The following is a 21021-nucleotide window of genomic DNA, read 5'->3' as shown; positions in this document are numbered from 1 at the left end:
CAGTGCTAAGGGGGAAATTTATAGCACTAAACGCATATATTAAAAAGGAAGAAAGAGCCAAAATCAAAGAACTAATGGATCAACTGAAGAAGCTAGAAAATGAACAGCAAACCAATCCTAAACCAAGTACAAGAAAAGAAATAACAAGGATTAAAGCAGAAATAAATGACATAGAGAACAAAAAAACAATAGAGAGGATAAATATCACCAAAAGTTGGTTCTTTGAGAAGATCAACAAGATTGACAAGCCCCTAGCTAGACTGACAAAATCAAAAAGAGAGAAGACCCATATAAACAAAATAATGAATGAAAAAGGTGACATAACTGCAGATCCTGAAGAAATTAAAAAAATTATAAGAGGATATTATGAACAACTGTATGGCAACAAACTGGATAATGTAGAGGAAATGGACAATTTCCTGGAATCATATGAACAACCTAGACTGACCAGAGAAGAAATAGAAGACCTCAACCAACCCATCACAAGCAAAGAGATCCAATCAGTCATCAAAAATCTTCCCACAAATAAATGCCCAGGGCCAGATGGCTTCACAGGGGAATTCTACCAAACTTTCCAGAAAGAACTGACACCAATCTTACTCAAACTCTTTCAAAACATTGAAGAAAATGGAACACTACCTAACTCATTTTATGAAGCTAACATCAATCTAATACCAAAACCAGGCAAAGATGTTACAAAAAAGGAAAACTACCGGCCAATCTCCCTAATGAATATAGATGCAAAAATCCTCAACAAAATACTTGCAAATCGAATCCAAAGACACATTAAAAAAATCATACACCATGACCAAGTGGGGTTTATTCCAGGCATGCAAGGATGGTTCAACATAAGAAAATCAATCAATGTATTACAACACGTTAACAAGTCAAAAGGGAAAAATCAATTGATCATCTCAGTAGATGCTGAAAAAGCATTTGACAAAATCCAACATCCCTTTTTGATAAAAACACTTCAAAAGGTAGGAATTGAAGGAAACTTCCTCACTATGATAAAGAGCATATATGAAAAACCCACAGCCAGCATAGTACTCAATGGAGAGAGACTGAAAGCCTTCCCTCTAAGATCAGGAACAAGAAAAGGATGCCCGCTATCACCACTGTTATTCAACATTGTGCTGGAAGTGCTAGCCAGGGCAATCCGGCAAGACAAAGAAATAAAAGGCATCCAAATTGGAAAAGAAGAAGTAAAACTGTCATTGTTTGCAGATGATATGATCTTATATCTAGAAAACCCTGAGAAATCGACGATACAGCTACTAGAGCTAATAAACAAATTTAGCAAAGTAGCGGGATACAAGGTTAATGCACATAAGTCAGTAATGTATCTATATGCTAGAAATGAACAAACTGTAGAGACACTCAAGAAAAAGATACCATTTTCAATAGCAACTAAAAAAATCAAGTACCTAGGAATAAACTTAACCAAAGATGTAAAAGACCTATACAAAGAAAACTACATAACTCTACTAAAAGAAATAGAAGGGGACCTTAAAAGATGGAAAAATATTCCATGTTCATGGATAGGAAGGCTAAATGTCATTAAGATGTCAATTCTACCCAAACTCATCTACAGATTCAATGCAATCCCAATCAAAATTCCAACAACCTACTTTGCAGACTTGGAAAAGCTAGTTACCAAATTTATTTGGAAAGGGAAGATGCCTCGAATTGCTAAAGACACTCTAAAAAAGAAAAACGAAGTGGGAGGACTTACACTCCCTGACTTTGAAGCTTATTATAAAGCCACAGTTACCAAAACAGCATGGTACTGGCACAAAGATAGACATATAGATCAATGGAATCGAATTGAGAATTCGGAGATAGACCCTCAGATCTATGGCCGACTGATCTTTGATAAGGCCCCCAAAGTCACTGAACTGAGTCATAATGGTCTTTTCAACAAATGGGGCTGGGAGAGTTGGCTATCCATATCCAAAAGAATGAAAGAGGACCCTTACCTCACCCCCTACACAAAAATTAACTCAAAATGGACCAAAGATCTCAATATAAAAGAAAGTACCATAAAACTCCTAGAAGATAATGTAGGAAAACATCTTCAAGACCTTGTATTAGGCGGCCACTTCCTAGGCTTTACACCCAAAGCACAAGCAACAAAAGAAAAAATAGATAAATGGGAACTCCTCAAGCTTAGAAGTTTCTGCACCTCAAAGGAATTTCTCAAAAAGGTAAAGAGGCAGCCAACTCAATGGGAAAAAATTTTTGGAAACCATGTATCTGACAAAAGACTGATATCTCGCATATATAAAGAAATCCTACAACTCAATGACAATAGTACAGACAGCCCAATTATAAAATGGGCAAAAGATATGAAAAGACAGTTCTCTGAAGAGGAAATACAAATGGCCAAGAAACACATGAAAAAATGTTCAGCTTCACTAGCTATTAGAGAGATGCAAATTAAGACCACAATGAGATACCATCTAACACCGGTTAGAATGGCTGCCATTAAACAAACAGGAAACTACAAATGCTGGAGGGGATGTGGAGAAATTGGAACTCTTATTCACTGTTGGTGGGACTGTATAATGGTTCAGCCACTCTGGAAGTCAGTCTGGCAGTTCCTTAGAAAACTAGATATAGAGTTACCATTCGACCCAGCGATTGCACTTCTCGGTATATACCCGGAAGATCGGAAAGCAGTGACACGAACAGATATCTGCACGCCAATGTTCATAGCAGCATTATTCACAATTGCCAAAAGATGGAAACAACCCAAATGTCCTTCAACAGATGAGTGGATAAATAAAATGTGGTATATACACACGATGGAATACTACGCGGCAGTAAGAAGGAACGATCTCGTGAAACATATGACAACATGGATGAACCTTGAAGACATAATGCTAAGCGAAATATGCCAGGCACAAAAAGAGAAATATTATATGCTACCACTAATGTGAACTTTGAAAAATGTAAAACAAATGGCTTATAAAGTAGAATGTAGGGGAACTAGCAATAGAGAGCAATTAAGGAAGGGGGAACAATAATCCAAGAAGAACAGATAAGCTATTTAACGTTCTGGGGATGCCCAGGAATGACTATGGTCTGTTAATTTCTGATGGAGATAGTAGGAGGAAGTTCACAGAAATGTTGCTATATTAGGTAACTTTCTTGGGGTAAAGTAGGAACATGTTGGAAGTTAAGCAGTTATCTTAGGTTAGTTGTCTTTTTCTTACTCCCTTGTTATGGTCTCTTTGAAAGGTTCTTTTATTGTATGTTTGTTTTCTTTTTAACTTTTTTTTCATACCGTTGATTTAAAAAAGAAGGGAAAGTTAAAAAAAAAACAAGGAAAAAAAAAAGATGCAGTGCCCCTTTGAGGAGCCTGTGGAGAAGGCAGGGGTATTCGCCTACCCCACCTCCATGGTTGCTAACATGACCACAGACATAGGGGACTGGTGGTTTTAATGGGTTGAGCCCTCTACCACAGGTTTTTCCCTTGGGAAGACGGTTGCTGCAAAGGAGAGGCTAGGCCTCCCTATGGTTGTGCCTAAGAGCCTCCCCCCGAATGCCTCTTTGTTGCTCAGATGTGGCCCTGTCTCTCTAGCTAAGCCAACTTGAAAGGTGAAATCACTGCCCTCCCCCCTACGTGGGATCAGACACCCAGGGGAGTGAATCTCCCTGGAAACGTGGAATATGACTCCCGGGGAGGAATGTAGACCTGGCATCGTGGGACGGAGAACATCTTCTTGTCCAAAAGGGGGATGTGAAAGGAAATGAAATAAGCTTCAGTGGCAGAGAGAATCCAAAAGGAGCCGAGAGGTCACTCTGATGGGCACTCTTACGCACACTTTAGACAACCCTTTTTAGGTTCTAAAGAATTGGGGTAGCTGGTGGTGGATACCTGAAACTATCAAACTACAACCCAGAACCCATGAATCTCGAAGACAGTTGTATAAAAATGTAGCTTATGAGGGGTGACAAGGGGATTGGGAAAGCCATAAGGACCACACTCCACTTTGTCTAGTTTATGGATGGATGAGTAGAAAAATAGGGGAAGGAAACAAACAGACAAAGGTACCCAGTGTTGTTTTTTAGTTCAATTGCTCTTTTTCACTCTAATTATTATTCTTGTTATTCTTGTGTGTGTGCTAATGAAGGTGTCAGGGATTGATTTGGGTGATGAATGTACAACTATGTAATGGTACTGTGAACAATCGAAAGTACGATTTGTTTTGTATGACTGCGTGGTATATGAATATATCTCAATAAAATGAAGATTAAAAAAAAAAAAAAAAAAAAAAAAAGACATAATGCTGAGCAAAATAAGCCAGGCACAAAAAGAGAGATATTGTATGTTACCACTAATGTGAATTCTGTGAAAAATGTACAATGTTTTATACTGTAGAATGTAGGGGACCTAGAGATACCAATTAGTGGAGGGGGAATGATAATGTAATAAGAACAGATAAACTATGGAGGGTAATCTCAATGTTATGGGAATGCTCAGGAATGATTATGGTTTGTAAACTTTCTTGGATATAGTAAGATCATGTTGGAAGCAATAGAGTTATTTTAGGTTTTTTTTTCTCTTATTCCTTTGTTTTCTTAGGGGTTGTTAATTTTCTTGGGGTATGGTAGGAACATGTTGGAAGCAATGTAGTTATTTTAGATTATTTGTTTTTCTTACTCCTCTGTTTGGACATGGTTTATTAATTTTCTTGGGGTATGGTAGGAACATATTGGAAACAAAGTAATTATTTTAGGTTATTTGTTTTCCTTAATCCATTGCTTTGTTTGAAATATTGTGGGGTTTTTTTGGTTGTTGTTTGCCTGTTTGTTTTTAATTTTTTGATAAACAAAGTTAAAAAATTGAAAAAAAATCAGTAGAAAAATGGGAGTAAAAACTAAATGACAAATAGGGTGGGATGGGGGGATGGTTTGGGTATTCTCTTTTCACTTTTATTTTTTATTCTCATTCTGATTCTTTCTGATGTAAGGAAAATGTTCAGAAATAGATTGTGGTGATGAACGCATAACTATATGATCATACTGTGAACAGATGACTGTATGGTTTGTGAATATATTTCAATAAAACTGAATTAAAAAAAAAAAAAAACAAAAAACAGGACCCATCTATATGCTGTCTACAAGAAACTCACTTTAGACACAAGGACAAACATAGACTGAAAGTGAAAGGTTGGAAAAAGATATTTCATGCAAACAACAACCAGAAAAAAGCGGGAGTAGCTATATTAATATCAGACAAGTTAGACTTCAAAAGCAAAACAATTAAAAGAGACAAAGAAGGACACTATATATTAATAAAAGGGTCAATTCATCAAGAAAACATAACAGTCATAAATATTTATGCACCAAACCAGAATGCCCCAAAATTCATGAGGCAAACACTGTGATCACTGAAAGGAGAAATAGATACCTCTACAATAATAGTTGGAGACTTCAATACACCACTCTCATCAATGGATAGAACATCTAGACAGAGGATCACTAAAGAAACAGAGATGTTGAATTGTATGATAAATGAACTAGACTTGACAGACATTTATAGAACACTACATCCAACAATAGCAGGATACACTTTTTTCTCAAGTGCTCATGGAACATTCTCTAGGATAGACCACATGTTGGGTCACAAAGCAAGTCTCAACAAATTTAAAAATATTGATATTATACAAAACACTTTCTCAGACCACAATGGAATGAAGTTGGAAATAAATAAAAGGCAGAAGGTCATAAAATTCACAAACATATGGAGGCTAAACAACACCCTCTTAGAAAACCAGTGGGTAAAGGAAGAAATTACAAGAGAAATCAGTAAATACCTCGAGGCAAATGACAATGAAAACACAACTTATCAAAACTTATGGGATGCAGCAAAGGCGGTGCTGAGAGGGAAATTTATTGCCCTAAATGCCTATATTAAAAGAGAAGAGAGAGCAAAAATTGAAGAGTTAACTGCTTACCTGGAGGAATTAGAGAAAGAACAGCAAACTAACCCCAAACCAAGCAGAAGAGAAGAAATAACAAAGATTAGAGCAGAAATAAATGCAATTGAGAACAGGAAAACAATAGAGAGAATCAACAAAACCAGAAGTTGGTTCTTTGAGAAAATCAATAAAATCGATGGACCACTGGCTAGGCTAAAAACTATTAATTTTAAAACATCTCTACTTAACACTTACAAGCTATGAACCAAAAAGTTCCATGTTACTAGCTCTATGGAATAAACAAAAATGTGGTTTTAAAAAATAAATTCCAAGTCAATTGGCTAAATTTTGGGTGGTGTATGATTAGGGTTTTCCATCTACAGAGTTCTCGCCAGAGGTGATAAAGGAGCCTGTAATTTATGCCAAATCTTAGTACTGCGCTAATTTTGAAAACAAAATGTGAAAAATCTGTTTAACTGGCCAGCTGACATTTTATTAAAATTCCATCAAAAATTAACATTCTACAGTGTCCTTTGTTGGAAAATGCCACTAACTCAACAGCATGATTTAGAAAGATACGCAACAGCAAAAGCAATTCTCAAAATGCTGCTGCTCTTAGAAAATAAACTACCATTATCTTTATGACTACCATTATCTCCTATGCTATTAAAAATGCCACCATAATTATTCAGCTTTATAAATGTTTTCTTCCCATTTTCCCATCTACTCAATACACAGTGTTCTGCAATGATTACAGAAGCTATAAAATTCATGATAAAAATATTGTGACTACCTAATTTAGAGCATTTCCTTTATGATCACATTATAAATACACCTATCACCAAATTATACTTTTTGATGTTTAGGCCCACATGGGTGCCTAAATATAACTGTAAAACTGACACACCATGTTTTAGGAGTTTTCAACGTAATGAAGGCTTTGGTTAGTGAACTCTGGCCACCTTTGTAAGGACTCTTCATCTATTACTTTGTGGTAAATATCAGTAAGTGATGTAAGTAAATTAGCTGCATAAGCTGAATCCGAGGACTCTATGAAATAAATCAACAGGTAAACCAAACAAAGAACAATTACAATAGAGTCACATAATCTGTAAAGCTAAAAACCCTAAGCCCTACTGTAAGATTCTGCCAAAGGAAATCCAATGAAAAGCTAAATGATATAAAATAACATTTAAAAATTCCCAAATAAGCATAAAAGTTCCATGCCAGCTTTTCCTTACATTCATTTATTGGGTCATAAAATTGCTGTGTTTTATCAAATTTAAAATCCACCAAAGGAAAGAAGCATCTTGATTTCAGTGTTTACAGAAGGTGAAAAATTGTGTATCTTAGAATCAATGAGATATGGTAATTGTTTGGGGAGACAGGGCTGGAAACTAGAGAAGTCTGAGAAAAGTTAGCCGGGCACAGTATTAAAGTCCTCCTCAGTGGTGATATTTGAAAAAGTATGATAACAAGGTGAAGATAAATATTTAAAGTATTTTTCTTATAGAGCTTAGATTTCTCTGGAACACAGCAGAGGAAAATTCAAATGAGTGGAACACCTTTAAATTTTACTTTCTATAATTTAATAAGGTAGAGAAAAGAAACAAGGTGGAAAACAAATTACAGAAACCATTTGCTCTAAAAATCTATGGCTTATTAATCTTTTCAAAATGTTGGTTAGTTTCTTTTATGTCAAACAAGCAATCTTTCATGGTATATAACATTAGAACCAATGCATGCATTAGATTTCCAGTGAAGCATAACATTTATTCAACTTCTATTAAAGTGTACAATTCTGCTAAACAGAAAGATGTTCATATAAGGGCGAAAATTTCCAGACCAGAAATATTTGTTCCTATATCTCCCTCAATGACATGCATTTAAAATATAAGCCAAAATTTGGGGCACAGTTGAATAAACAGAAACATGTGAACCTATGGCTTCAAACCAGGGTGACCACACCACCTGGTTTGCTGGGGACACTCTAACCTTAAAACTTCTGACCCCAATCTTATTATTATTCATGTAATATTCATATATGTTACATATAATAGTCATGTATTTTACACTAATCATATAGATAATATTAATTTATATTATTCATGTAATCCAATCTTCATATTTTTCTTATAAATGTCCCAGCTTGGACATGATATCTATTTAACACTGATACCTGAAAACGTCACTGTTGAGGAATAAACTTTATCATCAGTTAGAAACTGGACCAAAGTCACTTCTTTTTCTCAAAAGGGTCATTTCCGATTTTATATACTGAACAACAGGTACGCAGACATGAAAGCAGGTGTCTGTGGAATATATACAGGGATAGCTAGTCCATATTGATTTATAATGACCCAAGAATGTATTACAGAAAATGTTAGTACTTTATTCACTTCTTAAGAAGGACTTCACATACTAATGAATCAAAATGTATGAAAATACCTTCTTAAGATATTTTCTTCCCGATCACTGACCCCCTAAAAAACATTTCTTTCCTGAATGTGTATTCATTTTTAAAGAATTAAACAACATGAACAGTCTAAAGTATGCATTCTCAATCAGGGTACTATCACCCCCAAGGGGGTAAAAATTGGTTAAATAAAATAATTATTATGTAATTATTAATTATTGCTTTTTTATTAATAAATTATTTCAGCAAACTGTTTAAAATAATTTTTAAATAAGAAAATCCAATAATAGATAAAAAAAAATGCAGGAATAAGTGTGGATGGAGATTCAATAAACGGCACTGGGATGACTGGGTTACCAGGTAGGAAAAAATGAAGTGGGATTTACATTGCTCCAAGATGAATTCTAGATGGATTCAATATTTAAGGAAAAAAAAGAGAAGAATTATGAAAGGACTAAAAACATATGAGAAAGGAGGTATTTCTAAGAGAACAGTTAAACCCATTAGCATCAGAAGAAAAGACGGATACATTCAATTGCACACTCATGAACAAATTCCTCCTGGAAAAATCCCCAAAGGTAAAGACAAAATGAGATGGCAGACTGGGAAATATAACTGTAATTCATATAAAAGCCAAAAGGCTAATTTCCATTTTAAGTGTTATTACAGATCAATGAGACAATAGCCTGTAATCTACTAGAGAAATGGAAAAGATTAACAGAAACTTCACAAAAAGGGAAATATAAATGGCTCTTAAACACAATAGGTGTCCAACCTTGCTGATAAGAGAAGGGCAAATTAAGAGAGCAACATCAAGACACTCCATGAGACCCAAATGTTTGTCACGACTGTGCTGAGACCAGGGAAAGAACTATTTTCATGCATTCATGGAGGGACCTCAATAAAGGGCAATTTATTAATACCTCCCAAAGTTACAAATACCCTTTGGGCCAATAATTAACTGCACTTCTAGGACTTTATCCCACAGATAAAGTCACACATATGCAGACGATCTAGTACTAGGTAATTCACTGCTGTTTGTAAAAGCAAAAGATAGGAAACAATTTGAAGGTCCATTAATAGTGAAATGGAAAGTTAACATTCTTTAAAAAAGAATGAGATCTTTAGAGTACTATGTTTCATGAAATCTAACATGCCACCTAAGGTGCAGAATACACATTCTTCTCTGGTGCACATGGAGTGCTCTCTAGGGTAAACCATATGGCAGGTCACAAGTCTCAAATTATGAAACACTGAAAGCATAGAATGTATCTTCTCCATTCACAATAAAATGAAAGTAGAAAACAATAACAAAGACAAATGGAAATTTTAAAATACATGGAAATTTAACAACGTACTCTAATTTTTTAGAGAAAACAGGATGTCTATTCTCCTATATACTTCCCCCCCCAGCCCCACACCCCCAGGCCAGAGCACCAGAATTTTATTGAACCTTCTATTTTCCCAAAAGCACAACTTAGCTACAACGTGGGAGTTGGGGAGGGGGGTCTCCAGCCTTGGCCTGCAGCCCAGGGGGTTGGAAACACCCTGATCCACAGGCCTGAGGCAGGGTGGGGGGCAGAGAGAATGGGGGTGGGGATCGGGGCAGCTGGGGATGGGGGCTTCTGGCTGGAAGCCCTGGACCCCCGTGTGAAGGGGGGTAGCAGAGAGGGCCGGGAAGCGTGGGGGTCCGACGGGGCCCTCAGAGCCGCCCTCACGTCACACAAGCAAAACCACGCCAGCCAAAAGGCACCAGGGGAGTTCCCGCGTTCCGGAAAGAGGGTAAAACCAGCCCTTAAAACAGCTCCTGTCCTGGGTGGCAAGGCGCATACACGTGCACGCGTGCACACACACACACACACACACACACAGACACGATGATGCGCTGGGGCTGCGGTGGGACCCCAGAGACCCCCCCACCCCAAGCCAAACACTGGAGGGAGTCAAGCAGGGGCTGCGGCCAAGTCCCACCACGTATCGGCTGGGGCAGGGTATGGGATTTTCCTCTTAGAAAGGAGAATTTAAAAATCTACAACAAATGATGCCAAATTCATTAAAAGTGATAAAAAACCGGGCCTCTTCCTCCTCATTTGAGCGTCAGACTGGGACAAATAAACTGAAGGAAGAAGTGAGAAAATGCCCAGGCTGGGTCTCCCCACCCAAATAAAAGTCCCGCCGCGGGACCTGCCGGGGTGGCTCAGGCCGCCAGCGCTTGTCTGCGAGCGCCGGGCAGGGAGGGGCCGGGACGGGGAGGACACCCCAAAGGGGAGAGGAGCTTTCCCAGGACAAGCCCCGCGGGGAGCAGCGGGGATCGCGGGGGCCGCCGTCAGCTGCGCTGCTCCAGGTAGGCGGACAGGAGCAGCCCGGACCGCGGAACTGCAGGTGCCGGTTGCGGACCTTCATCTGCCGCTTGCCCTCCGGGTCGGCGCCGGCCGAGGTGAGGTCCACGTACTGGCAGACAGCGTGGAGCAGGGGCCTCTCGAAGCTGCTGTCCAGCATGGCCGTGTAGACCGCCTGGGGGGACACCGAAAAGAACCCCAGCAGCCGCTCTTCCCAGGTCTCCAATGTCTCCACGGGGATGCGGCTCCGCTTCAGGACGGCCCGCAGGCGGCGGCTGCGGCGCTGGAAGCACGCGCGGGGTGTGCAGGCCGGCTGGTCTCGGCGCAGGTCCTCCGCCCGGCCCGGCGCCCTCCTCCGCGGCTTGCTCTTGGCCTCGTCCTCCAGGTAGCGGAGCACCCGCTCCTGCTCCTCCCCGGAGCGGTTCATGAAGTCGTTCCAGACCTCCACGTAGGTGGCGTTGCTGCAGGCCTCTGCGAAGATGCCAGGTGCCGCGGGGGACGCCAGCTCCCCGTCCTCGGGCCCCGGCGCGCCCCCATCCGCCTCCAGCAGGCTCAGGAGGTCTTGCGTGTTCTCCAGGCGCTGGAGCCTCTTCCGCCCCTTGGCCTTGGGCACGAGGTCCAAGTTCCGCACGGCCCGGTTGATGGAGTGCTGCTTTCGCTTGGAGGCTGACAGCCTCTTCCCTTGGGAGCCAGCTGGAGCAGGGAGGCAGCCCGGCAGGGGCCTGTGAGTAAAGGCGGGGCTCCTCAGGGCCAAGACAGGCTGGGAGCCCCGGGTAGAACCCTACCATGGCCATCCGCTGCTTGGTTTCCCCCAGCGACAAGGAGCTCATTCCCTCCCGTGTGTTGAGTCCTGGACCCTTAAAATCCTCATCCATTTCATCCTTACATCACCCGGGAGGCAGGTGCAATTGCAATGACAGATGGCCGAACCAAGGTGCAGAGAGGGAGTGACACTGGGCCAAAGTCACACAGCAGCTAGGTGGCCAAGTAAAGCTGCCTGCCCCACTTCCAGCCTTTTGGGACTCAAATCCCAGCCTCCCCTGCAAGTTTCTCAAGAGACTCGACTTATCACGAGTCGAAATAGAAAAGCAGCAGCAGAAAAACCAGGAAATGGCCCCTAGAGTCTCAAAGTGAAGCCCGGGTCCCACCACCCCCTTCCATGCCGGGGTGCAGGGCTGGGGAAGTGGCTGCAAGTGGCCTCAGAGCTAATCTGCTTTCCCTCCTCCTGGCAAATGGCTTTAATTATGGAGGTGGATTAGCAGGCACAGCCATGCGTCCTGCAGGGAACCCAAGTGCAGAACCCACGGCAGGAGGGGACAGGCGGCAGGCAGTCACGTGGGAGGGGTGGGGGGGCTGCAAATGGAACGTTCCAGATGAGGACAGAAGCCACAGCCTGCCTGGACAGCCCCTGACACCCCTGAGTGACACTGCAGAAGAGGGTGTTACCTGCTCGGGAAGGGCAACACCTCATCAACAGGGGATCCCGACCCTCGGAGGGGCTGGGGACTGGGATCCCCGACCCCCTCTCCTAACTCTCCCTGCTCCCTCGGCTCCAGTCCCGGGGCCTTGGCACGGGCTGCGCCCCCAGACACAGCCTGGCTCCATGGCTCGCATGCTCATCTGCTTTAGGGCTTGGTTGGAACATCACCTCCCTGGGGGACCGTGCCCCTCTATTTAATCCCTGTTCCCTGCTGCATCTTCCAACCAGCACATCTTCACCTCCACTCATGACCATCCTCTCCCGCTAGGTCGGCTGTCACAGCCACCCAGATTCAAATCCAAGACCAGGGAGAGCCTGCACCCCCGTGCCCAAAGGAACAGCTGCCACGTCACTCTCAGAAATAATCCAAGACGGCCACTCAGAGCCCAAGTCTCTCCCTGAATGTTCCTGGCATCCAAGTTTCACAAGATACGAATTAAAAACAGAAGCCCGAGTCCCCCAGCCCCCCAGTCATCCAACAGGTGACTCAAAGTTCTGATCCCACAAGCCCCAGACACTGGATGCTTTCCTAGAAAACACCAGGAAACCCTGGGACAGCCACGCAGTACATGGGAGGGCCACAGGTGTCAGAGCAGAGCTCACTAGGGTCTACAGCTATGTAAAGAGTGCTCGAGCCTTAAATGTGTGCACTTTACTGAACGGACATTGTGGCTCCATCCAAAGGTCAACAGGTTGACCAGACGGAGCGCTGTCCGAGGCTGGAGTGCGACGTGAATGGCACTTTTGGCAAAAATCCATGAAAACTGCAGAAGCCATGCCCTGTAACTCAGCAACTGAGCTTCCAGAAGCGCAGATGGATCAACCCAGGCATGTGCAGGTGTCCGTCAGTGGGGACACGCAGGCAGACGTGCGGGATGGGCTTTGACCTGTCCGGGCACTCAGAACGTGCTAGCAGAGGGATGCTGGTGACTCGGAGACTGACCTCAGCCCTGGGCTCGAATCCCGGCCACAACAATTCACTACGTGAGCTGGAGCCGCATGTTCGCTGTCTACAAAGTGGGATAAGAATAGTCCCAGTAAATGCCTGTGGGTCTGGGAGGGGGCACTCAGAGCAGAGAGGGACCAGAGCAGCCCCTCACCACCTGCCTCAACCACCATCCACTTGGTCTCCCACTGTGATGGGGAGCCCACCCCTGTGGCCACGCTGCTCTCGATCATAGCAACACCCCTGGATTGAGCATTTCCTCCAATTCAGGCACATCTCATGCCATCTTCACCATCACCCAGGAGACAGGCACTACTATTTTACACCCATTTTACAGATTTGTAAACCGAGGCACAAAGAGACATCACTGTCTCAAAATCCCACAACTGCAAAGAGCGCAACTGTGACAGGAAGTAGTGAATCAAGATCTCTGCACAGGGCATAGCATCCGATGAGCAATCAGTAAACACTGGAGGTTATTTAAGCTGACTTCCCAGAAAGCCATGCCCTCACCCCACCCCAGCGAGGCCCCAGCACCTGTGTCTCCACCCAGCAGCTGGATGGAGTCCAGGAAGGCCACCTGGCAGGGCTGATAACAGAGGCTGAGTCCGGGAGAGCTGTCAGGACCATCGGGGGGTGGGGGGGTGCCCGGCAAACCAGCTCAAGCTCCCCAACATGGGGACTGGGATCACCTCCCCCAGGCCTGGAGTCTCTGAGACCCGGGCTCTCCCTGGTCTGGGACTTGAATCTGGGTCTGAAGAGGACCCCTCACCCTGAGTCAATGAGCCCCCTGTTTCCACCGAGGGCCCAGAGCAGGGGGCCCTTCAGCCAGCAGCCAACACAGCTTCTCCCTCCCCTGCTCATACACCGCCCATGGCTCCCCAGCACCCTCAGGGCCCAACTCCTTGGCCTGGCATTTGGGGTCCTGCCCCGCCTCGCCAGTAGCAGGGGGTGAATCACCGTCTCGTGGGCCTCAAATGCTGAGTCTGGAAAGCACTGGAAAGAAGGTCCCACCACCAATTCCAGCTTGCTGATTCCAACCAGTACCAGTAGGAATAAAACAGGGAGCCGCATGTAATGCATATTGTCCATTAGGGAACATTGAACTCACAGCCCATGGCTGTCTAACTCAGGCCCGAGCGGAGCTTCTGTAGCACACGGATTTTCTCCATCTGGCACATCACAGCTTTCTGGGCTCAGGAACACTGGACGGCTCTTATCAGGCCATTTTAAACCCCCAAATCACCAAAATAATAAAAAATAATAAATGTGGCACTAAATAGTCTGCAAAAAGGAGGCTCGTTTACAGTGCGAGGCTGAAGCAAGAAGGCAGAGCTTCGCCTTGTTGGACATCAGCTGGGAACGTGCGTGTTGGCGACAGATTCTTCACAGCTCTCTGCATCACTGCAAGTGACCAGGAAAACATCATGGGTATGGATTTGGGATTACAAATAAAATTTTAGCAAGCAGGAATGTTGCAAATACAGGATCTGCAAGTAACGAGGATCAACTGTCTCACAGTAGCCGCCGCCCGCCCGGGGGGCTCCGCGCCGCTGCCGCCGCCTCCGAGCCGCCCTCCGGGTTCTCCAGCGCAACCATGGCCTGGACTGCCCGCCGCCCGGCCGGGCCTGCTTGGGGCCCGCTCTCCTACGTACTTTTATTTCTTGCAATTGTACTGAGATACAGTCAGGTACCATACAGTCTTCCAAGTGTACAATCAATTGTTCACAGTATCACATTGTGAAAATGATGTATTTTTTTTTTTAATTTTTATTGGGATTGTTCAGATACCATACAATTATCCAAAGATCGAAAGTGTACAATCAGTTGCCCCTGTGCATCCATCACCACACTTAATTTTTGTTCAATTTTTAGAACCTTTTCATTACTCCAGACAAGAAATAAAGTGAAAGATGGAAAAAAAAGAAAAAAAAGAAAGATAAAGAAAAGGAAACTCAAATCCTCCCATATCCCTGACCAACCCCCCTCAATTGTTGACTCGTAGTGTTGGTATAGTACATTTGTTACTGTTTGTGAAAGAATGCTGAAATACTACAAACTGTAGTATATACTTTGCAATAGGTATATATTTCTTCCCTATCTGTCCCTCTATTATTAACTTCTAGTTGTATTGTCATACATTTGTTCTGGTTCATGGAAGAGTTTCATAATATTTGTACAGCTGATCATGGACATTGCCCACTGTCTTAGTTTGCTAATGCTGCAGAATGCAAAACACCAGAGATGGACTGGCTTTTATAAAAAGGGGGTTTATTTGGCTATACAGTTACAGTCTTAAGGCCATAAAGTGTCCAAGGTAACACATCAGTAATCAGGTACCTTCACTGGAGGATGGCAAACGGCGTCCGGAAAACCTCTGTTAGCTGGGAAGGCACGTGGCTGGTGTCTGCTCCAAAGTTCTGGTTTCAAAATGGCTTTCTCCCAGGACGTTCCTCTCTAGCAAGCTTGCTCTTCTTCGAAACATCACTCACAGCTGCACTCCGTTCGGTCTCTTTGAGTCAGCATGTTTTATATGGCTCCACCGATCAAGGCCCACCCTGAATGGGTGCGGTCACGCCTCCATGGGAGTATCCCACCAAAGTCACCACCCACAGCTGGGTGGGGCACATTCCAAGCAAATCTAACCAGCACCAAAACGTCTGTCCCACAAGACCACAAAGATAATGGCATTTGGGGGACACAATACATTAAACCGGCACACCCACCATAGGATTCAGTTTTATACATTCCCATCTTTTGACCTCCAACTTTCCTTCTGCTGACATATATGACTCTGAGCTTCTTGTTTCCACCTCATTCACATGTCATTCGGCACTGTTAGTTATTCTCACATCTTGCTACCGACACCCCTGTTCATTTCCAAACATTTAAGTTCATCCTAGTTGAACATTCTGCTCATACTAAGCAACCACTCCCCATTCCTAAGCCTTGCCCTATATTTTGGTACCTTATATTTCATGTCTATGAGTTTACATATTATAATTAGTTCTTATCAGTGAGACGCTGCAATATTTGTCCTTATGTGTCTGGCTTATTTCACTCAGTATATTGCCCTTGAGGTTCTGACATCAACCCATTTTTTTTTTTTAAGATAGTTTCGTTCACACTCCATACATTCCATCCTAAGTAAACAATCAATGGTTCTCTGTATGGTCACATATTTATGTGTTCACCACCTTCACCACTATCTATATTAGGGCATCTACATTCCTTCCACAAGGCAGGAGGGAGAGTCAAAGAAGGTAGAGAGGCAAAAGAAAAAGAAAAAAGAAAAAAGAAAGAGGAAAAAAAAATAACAGCTAGGAAGCAGCAAAAGGAAAGATAACCTTAAATCAAAGTAAAGAGTCAGATAACACCACCAATGTCAAGTGTCTAACATGCCTCCCCTATCCCCCCTCTTATCTGCATTTACCTTGGTATATCACTTTGTTACATTAAAGGAAGCATAATACAATGATTCTGTTAGTTACTCTCTAGTTTACGTTGATTGCATCCCTCCTCGTCTCCCCATTTTTAACACCTTGCAAGGTTGACATGTGCTTGTTCCCCCTCGTAAAAGAACATATTTTTTTATCACAATTGTTGAACACTCTAGATTTCACCAAGTTACACAGTCCCAGTCTTTATCTTTCCTCCTTTCTCTTGCTGTCTCACATGCTCCCAACCTTCCTCTCTCAACCGTATACATAGCTATCTTTGTTCAGTGTACTTACATTCCTGTGTTACCATCTCCCAAAATTGTGTTCCAAACCACGCACTCCCATCTTCTCCTATCACTCTGCAGTGCTCCCTTTAGTATTTCCTGTAGGACAGGTGTCTTGTTCACAAAGTCTTTCATTGTCTGTCAGAAAATATTTTGAGCTCTCCCTCATATTTGAAGGACAGCTTTGCTGGATACAGGATTCTTGGTTGGCGGTTTTTGTCTTTCAGTATCTTAAATATATCACACCACTTCCTTCTTGCCTCCATGGTTTCTGCTGAGAGATCTGCACATAGTCTTATTAAGCTTCCTTTGTATGTAATAGATCGCTTTTCTCTTGCTGCTTTCAGGATTCTCTCTTTGTCTTTGCCATTTGATAATCTGATTATTAAGTGTCTTGGCGTAGGCCTATTCAGATCTCTTCTGTTTGGAGTACGCTGCGCTTCTTGGATCTGTAATTTTATGTCTTTCATAAGAGATGGGAAATTTTCATTAATTATTTCCTCTATTATTGCTTCTACCCCCTTCCCCTTCTCCTCTCCTTCTGGGACACCAGTGATACGTACATTATTGTACTTTGTTTCATCCTTGAGTTCCTGGAGACGTTGCTCATATTTTTTCATTCTTTTCTCCATCTGCTCCTTTGCGTGTAGGCTTTCAGGTGTTTTGTTTTCCTGTTCCTCAGTGTTTTCTTCTGCCTCTTGAGATCTGCTGTTGTATGTTTCCATTGTGTCTTTCATCTCTTGTGTTGTGCCTTTCATTTCCACAGATTCCACTAGTTGTTTTTTTGAACTTTTGATTTCTGCCGTATACATGCCCAGTGCTTCCTTTACAGCCTCTATCTCTTTTGCAATATCTTCTCTAAACTTTTTGAATTGATTTAGCATTAGTTGTTTAAATTCCTGTATCTCAGTTGAAGTGTATGTTTGTTCCTTTGACTGAGCCATAACTTTGTTTTTCTTAGTGTAGGCTGTAGTTTTCTGTTGTCTAGGCATCTGACCTCCTAGGCCACCCCAATCAGGTTTTCCCAGATGAGAACAGGTTCAGGTCACAGAAGGAGGAAATATTCAGTATCTGGTTTCCCTGATGGTTTTCCTTACAGGATTAATACACCCGTGCTTTTCTGTTTGGCAGGTGCAACCTGTCACCGCCTGTGTAAGAGGGTGTGGCCTGTGGCTCTCCTCCCCCAGGCTTTGGGGTCTGGTTCCGGAAAGGCAGGCAGTAGTGCTGGGTCCCTCCCTTTCCTCTTGGGAAGCTATGATCCCTCCAGAGAGGTCAACTGCATATCAGTAAGTTCTTTGTTTCTCTGACTCTGCTGATCAAAGGGTTTTGATTTTAAAATGGCTGAGGCTGTCTTTACTGCAAAGTGCTGTGGGCTGAAAGTGGCTGCAGTTTTCTCCACAGAGAAAGAAAGGGACAGAAAAGCTCCCAGTTTCACCCGTCAGCCTCTGGGCTCCCCGTCCTGAGACAGATTATGTCCCCCGACTCTCCCAAGGTCAGCTGTCCCCAAAAGCCTCTGTCTGCTTCTTGAGGATTCACTGTCTGTATTGAGCAGTTAACATTAAAACCCCAGTTGGAGCTGTGCTGAGAGAGTGCTGCTTTCTAGCACTGTGAGGCTTCCGTGAGGGAGGGGCTCTCAGCTCACAGCGCGGGTCCGCAGTTTTACTTACAGATTTTATGCTGCGATCTTGGGCATTCCTCCCAATTCAGGTTGGTGGATGATGAGTGGACAGCCATGTTTGTCTCCCCGCAGTTATTCCAGGTTATTTACTAGTTTTTTGGTCATTTATGAATTGTTCTGGGGGGGACTAACAGTCTTCCACTCCCCTCTGTGCCACCATCTTTTCTCCCTAAATGATGTATTTTTAAACCAAGTATGAGTCCAAGAAGAAATCCCAGGGGGAAATTAGAAAACAATCTTGAGGCAAATGAAAATAACATTCCAAAACTTGTGGGATGTAGTAAAAGTAGTGCCAAGAGGGAAATTTACAGCTCTAAAGAATAAAAAAAAAATTATAAAAATAGATCACAAAGGAGCAATCTTACCTTAAAACTAGAGAACTAGGGAAGAAAAGAAAGAATGAAAAATGAGTAGAAAGTAGGAAAATAAGATTATAATGGAGATAAAAGTGATAGAGATAAAAAAAAAATACAGAGAAACAACAAAACCGAATTTGGTTCTTTGAAAGGACCAATAAAATTGGCAAATCTTTAGTGAGACAAAGAAAAAATACAGAAGACAATGAAAATGAACAAAGAAAGGGGGACAAAACCACTGGCCCCCCCAAAATAAAAAGGACTGGAAGAAGATACTATGAACAACTGAGTGCTTGTGCTGTGTGGATCTAAGGACGTCACAGACCTGTTATTGCTTAATCTCGGGTGGCTGAGCACCACTCGTCCCTCTAAGAAGTTGGGGGACACTGACTACTTGGGTGTCGCATAACTAATTAGCTGGACAGAGACCCGTTCATTATCGCAATTAACCAGACTAATCGGTCCATCAATTAAGAACGGCCCTGCAACACCACCCACATTTAAATAGGACTTTTTGAAGACTTTTTTTTTTTAGTTAAGACATGGCCAGCTGAGTTTCTGTTGTAATTCAATCATTCTAGTCCTTTAAAAGCATAATGAAATTCAGACAGAGAAAAACCACAAAAGAAGCTGGAGATAATGGGACCCACAGTAGAAAGCAGAATGGCATCAGTTGTACAATGCCACGTGGCCAAACAGCCAAGGATGAAGGATCACTGGCACCCAGACCCAGAACACTGCAATAATTGGGGAAATTGACTTTCTGATCATTCATGTGGGAATGCTGTCAGCCTCAAACCTGTGAGCCAATAAGTTTGAGCCAATAAATTCCCATTGTTTAAGCCTGGCTGTTTCATGCTACTTGCTTTAGCAGCCAGGAAACTAAGGCAAACTCCCAGAGGGAAAACCTGCTAGGCAATGCTTCCTTAGCATTTACACCAAAGCCAGGAACAAGAAAAAACAGATAGATGGGACTTCATAAAAATTAAGTACTCTGATGCACAAAACGCTTTATGAATAAAGTGTAAAAAAATTACCAAATGGTAGAAAATATTTGGAAATCATGTTATTTTTAAGGTGGTTTATAAACAGTAATTTTTTCCACCGTAAAAAAGAATGAGGTTTCATACATACAACAGCATGCAAGAAACTGAAGCCATCATCTTGAGTGAAACAAAACCCAAAAGGGCACGTATTGTATGATTTCACTGATAAATAATCAGATATGCTAATTCATAGAGTCAAACTAAAATGTATACTTTCATGGTAAGGGTTCAGGGTAGGGAGTGTCTAATCGCTACAGGGTTCCTGTTTAGGGTGATGGAAAAGTTTTGCCAAGGGATTGTGGTACAAAATGATGAGTACTGACACCACTGAATGCTACATTTGCAAGTACATAAAATGCAAAATTGGAGGTTGTATACGCTACAGAATGCAAGTTTTTAAAAACCATAGAAATGTACACCACCACTGTGTACCTACTCTAATGTAACCTGAGGACTGCTGATAGTCTGTAATAGTGTTTCAACAATTGTCACAAAAACCTCACACTGAAACAAAATGTGAATAAGGAAAACTGTGCTTACGGGGGAGTTCATAGGCTCTCTCCATTTTCTGCGTGACTTTTCTATAAATCTACAGTTTTTAAGAGGAAGAAGCAAACATTACTGTACCTTGCTGTTTCCGGCTTACTGGAAGAAGCTGGGCTCCACCAGAGCCGAAAGGAATTCACAGAAACAGTCCAGCGGCAACATAACGAAGCTTTATTTGAATTGCCGCAAGGACACCGAAAGGCTCCAGCCTTCCGGACCGCCCCCAGCGGGCTGCAGCTACACCCTAGTGTTTCACTCACGGAGACTCCTCCACGGCAGCAAAAGCGAAACTAAAAGGCAGTTAACCGCCGTAAAGTTGCTTTTGACCTTCCCTTGGTTACAGGGGGAGGGTTTAAACCCTTGCTGTTTTAGGATTGGCTGATTTTTTTGCGAATAAGGATGGCACTCTGTGCTATCTTGATTGGTCCATCTGAGCCAATCCTGAACCACCCTTGATGGACCAATCAAGATGTCCCAGAGGCAACCTTAATTTACATATCTACAAGCACCAATCAAAATGGCCCGCAAATGAACCAATCACAAATCGCACTTAGCTGGTC

At 42.8% G+C, this 21021-nt stretch overlaps 1 protein-coding gene and 1 long non-coding RNA gene across 2 annotated transcripts in view; both read right to left on the bottom strand.

Annotated features, from left to right (window-relative positions):
* LOC119507029 overlaps window positions 1-20741 on the bottom strand; it is a 62407-nt gene extending 41666 nt beyond the window's left edge. Inside the window, exon 1 of the long non-coding RNA XR_005211108.1 lies at window positions 20543-20741. This is a non-coding gene — a long non-coding RNA (uncharacterized LOC119507029). The remainder of the gene's footprint in view (window positions 1-20542) is intronic.
* LOC119507028 (R3H domain-containing protein 4-like) lies at window positions 10673-14710 on the bottom strand. The gene is given in 3 exon segments (XM_037800088.1): window positions 10673-10707; window positions 10710-11407; window positions 14631-14710. Coding segments are annotated over 3 exon segments (813 nt in total).
* Window positions 20742-21021: the final 280 nt, after the last annotated feature.

The sequence above is a fragment of the Choloepus didactylus genome, chromosome 12 (assembly GCF_015220235.1).
Source record: "Choloepus didactylus isolate mChoDid1 chromosome 12, mChoDid1.pri, whole genome shotgun sequence".
Classification (NCBI taxonomy): Eukaryota; Metazoa; Chordata; class Mammalia; order Pilosa; family Megalonychidae; genus Choloepus; species Choloepus didactylus.
The sequence above is the reverse complement of the archived record's forward strand: the minus strand, read 5'-3'. Positions and strand labels throughout refer to the sequence as shown.